General features: G+C 49.3%; 1 protein-coding gene across 1 annotated transcript; it reads left to right on the forward strand.

The window, feature by feature from the left end:
• The first annotated feature begins 330 nt into the window (after nucleotides 1–330).
• Nucleotides 331–2,581, forward strand: LOC130721450 (uncharacterized). The gene is made up of 2 exons (XM_057572245.1): nucleotides 331–2,026; nucleotides 2,275–2,581. Exons 1-2 carry the CDS (start codon nucleotides 859–861, stop codon nucleotides 2,298–2,300), a joined length of 1,194 nt encoding a protein of 397 aa, XP_057428228.1. The 5' UTR covers nucleotides 331–858; the 3' UTR covers nucleotides 2,301–2,581.
• Nucleotides 2,582–2,782: the final 201 nt, after the last annotated feature.

Consider the following 2,782-nt stretch of genomic DNA (forward strand, 5'->3'; position numbering starts at 1 on the left):
CATTTACTGAATTGACACCTTCTTTTATTCATGAAAATGTTCTATTTATAGATATCTAGTTTGATCAAAGGAAAATGTTGGTTGATCACTCTCTTGTATGCCACTAGTTCTATGTTTCTCATACTCTAACCGCTCGACATGATTGACATGTTTGCTACCACCCTATTTACCTTTTATTGCTTAAAGGATAAATGGTGTTTGCTGATAGACTAGAATATTCTCCTATAATTTTCCTGTAATTATGTTGAGTCATAATTAGGTTGTTGACCATATATTATATTTCTTGTATATATACTATTCACATATGAATGAGAAAGGCACCCAATCAATTTCTCACATGGTATCAGCAGTCCAATTTTGATCCCAAATTTCCCTAATTTCTTTTTTTTTCCTTCTTCTCTCTCCTGCGCCTGTTCTTCTCTGGTTTCTTTTTTTTTCTCCTCTGTTTGACCAGCCGCCGGAACCGAGGCCCATCTCCTGCTCGCGCCACCGCTCCGCCGCGCCACCAGCCCTCTCTCCGCGCCCAAGCGCCGCGCCCAAGCGCCGCGCCCAAGCGCCGTGCGTCCCTGTCCGGCTTCAGACCCGCGTCAGCGCCCGTTCTTTCTGCCTCACGCGTCTCCAACCCGTGACCCAGACCCGCGACCCAGGTCTCTCTCCCTCACGCGACCACCGCGCACCTCCACCAACGCCGCCGTGCTCGTCTGACCCGCGCGACCTGTGCCCCTGCACCCCGCGCCCGCTGCAGCCTCCTCTGACCCGCAACGCTGCAACCTCCTCTGACCCGCGACCCGTGCCCCTGCACCGCGAGCTCGCCCCTGAGATCCAAGTTCTCCCCGCCGTTCCCTTCTCCTTCGGACCATGTCAGACTCCGAGACCAGCGCCACCGTCCCCGGCGGATCCACGGCCAAAACCGCCCCCGATGCCAAGCAAGCTTTTCACCCCGCGTTCACCGTATCCAACATCAAGAATCACATTCCTATCGTTCTTGAGATGGAAACGGATCAGTATGGCACTTGGGCGGAATTGTTTCGCATTCATGCAGAGTCCCACAAGGTTCTTCATCATATTGAACCTCCCACAGGGAAGGCACCATCGCCTCCGGCCACCGATGATGAGAAGGACTTATGGAACACTCTTGACAAAAAGGTCCTTCAATGGATTTACTCAACTATTTCCTATGACCTTTTGACCACCATTCTTGTACCCGGTTCAACCGCTATGGGAGCTTGGAATGATCTGAGAGACATTTTTCAGGACAATCAAAATGCTCGTGCTGTGACTCTTGAACAAGAGTTCTCTACTACACGCATGGATAGCTTTCCCAATGTTTCTGCTTATTGCCAACGTCTCAAGACGCTCTCTAACCAGCTGAAGAATGTTGGTTCTCCTGTCAACAATCATCGTCTGGTTCTTCAGCTGATCTCCGGTCTCTCTGATGCTTATCGTGGTGTTGCTACCCTGATTCGGCAGAGCAATCCGCTTCCTACTTTCAACCAGGCTCGCTCCATGCTTACTTTGGAAGAATCCGGTATGGCAAAGATGGTGAACCATACCTCTCATGCTGCCATGCACACGTCCCAGCCGAGTCATTCTGATGACTCCTCCCAGCAAAACAATCGTCGTTCCAACAACCGTTCTCGTTTCAGTGGAGGTCAGGGTCGTAGCGGAGGTCGTGGTAACCGTGGTGGCTCTCGACCTACTGGTTCCCCAAGTGCACCTAATGCTCCTCCACCGTGGGCATCTTCTTGGCAGCCGCAACCGTATCCTGCTTGGCCACAGTGGGGTTATTCCCCGCCGCCGTGGACTATGCCTCCATGCCCCTATCCCACCGCTCCATGGCAGCGCCCGACCACTCCTCTGAAGCAACCAGGCATCCTCGGTCAGCGCCCGCAGGCGTATGCCGCTACAGCATCCTCTTCCGTCCCCACCGACATAGAGGCTGCCCTGCACACCATGTCTCTCCATCCTCCGGAAGATCAGTGGTATATGGATACTGGTGCGACATCTCACACCACGGCGTCACCAGGTAATCTCTCGTCTTACTCTAATTTGCGTAATTCAAATCAGACTATTATTGTTGGCAGTGGCCATGGGATTCCAATTCACGGTACCGTCACCACAACCATACCCACCTCACACCAACCTCTCACCCTAAACCGTGTTTTGCATGCCCCGCAAATTATTAAAAATTTAGTTTCTGTACGACAACTCACAACAGACAATAATGTCTCTGTCTCATTTGACCCATTTGGTTTCTCTATCTCTGATTTTCAGACGGGGGTCCCTCTTCTTCGATGTGACAGCTTCGGCGATCTCTATCCAGTCACCGCTCCCCCCAATTTTGTTGGTCTCACCTCCAGTCTTTGGCATCGTCGACTTGGTCATCCTGGAGCCTCAGTTTTGAATTTTCTTCGCACAAATAAGTTCATTAGTAGTAAACCTTTGGATTCATCTGTCATTTGTGATTCTTGTGTTTTTGGCAAACATGTTAAGTTGCCGTTTTATGATTCTCGAACTACTACATTGATGCCCTTTGATATTATTCACAGTGATTTATGGACATCTCCCGTTTTAAGTTCTACTGGTCATAAGTATTATGTTCTGTTTTTGGATGATTTCACAAACTTCTTGTGGACTTTTCCCATTTCCCGCAAATCACAAGTGTTTGACATGTTTATCTCTCTTATCACTCTTATTCACACTCAATTTAGGCAACCTGTCAAATGTTTTCAGTGTGACAATGGCGGTGAATATAATAATGAGCTTTTTCGCAAATATTGCA

The sequence above is a fragment of the Lotus japonicus genome, chromosome 5 (assembly GCF_012489685.1).
Source record: "Lotus japonicus ecotype B-129 chromosome 5, LjGifu_v1.2".
NCBI classification, from domain to species: Eukaryota; Viridiplantae; Streptophyta; class Magnoliopsida; order Fabales; family Fabaceae; genus Lotus; species Lotus japonicus.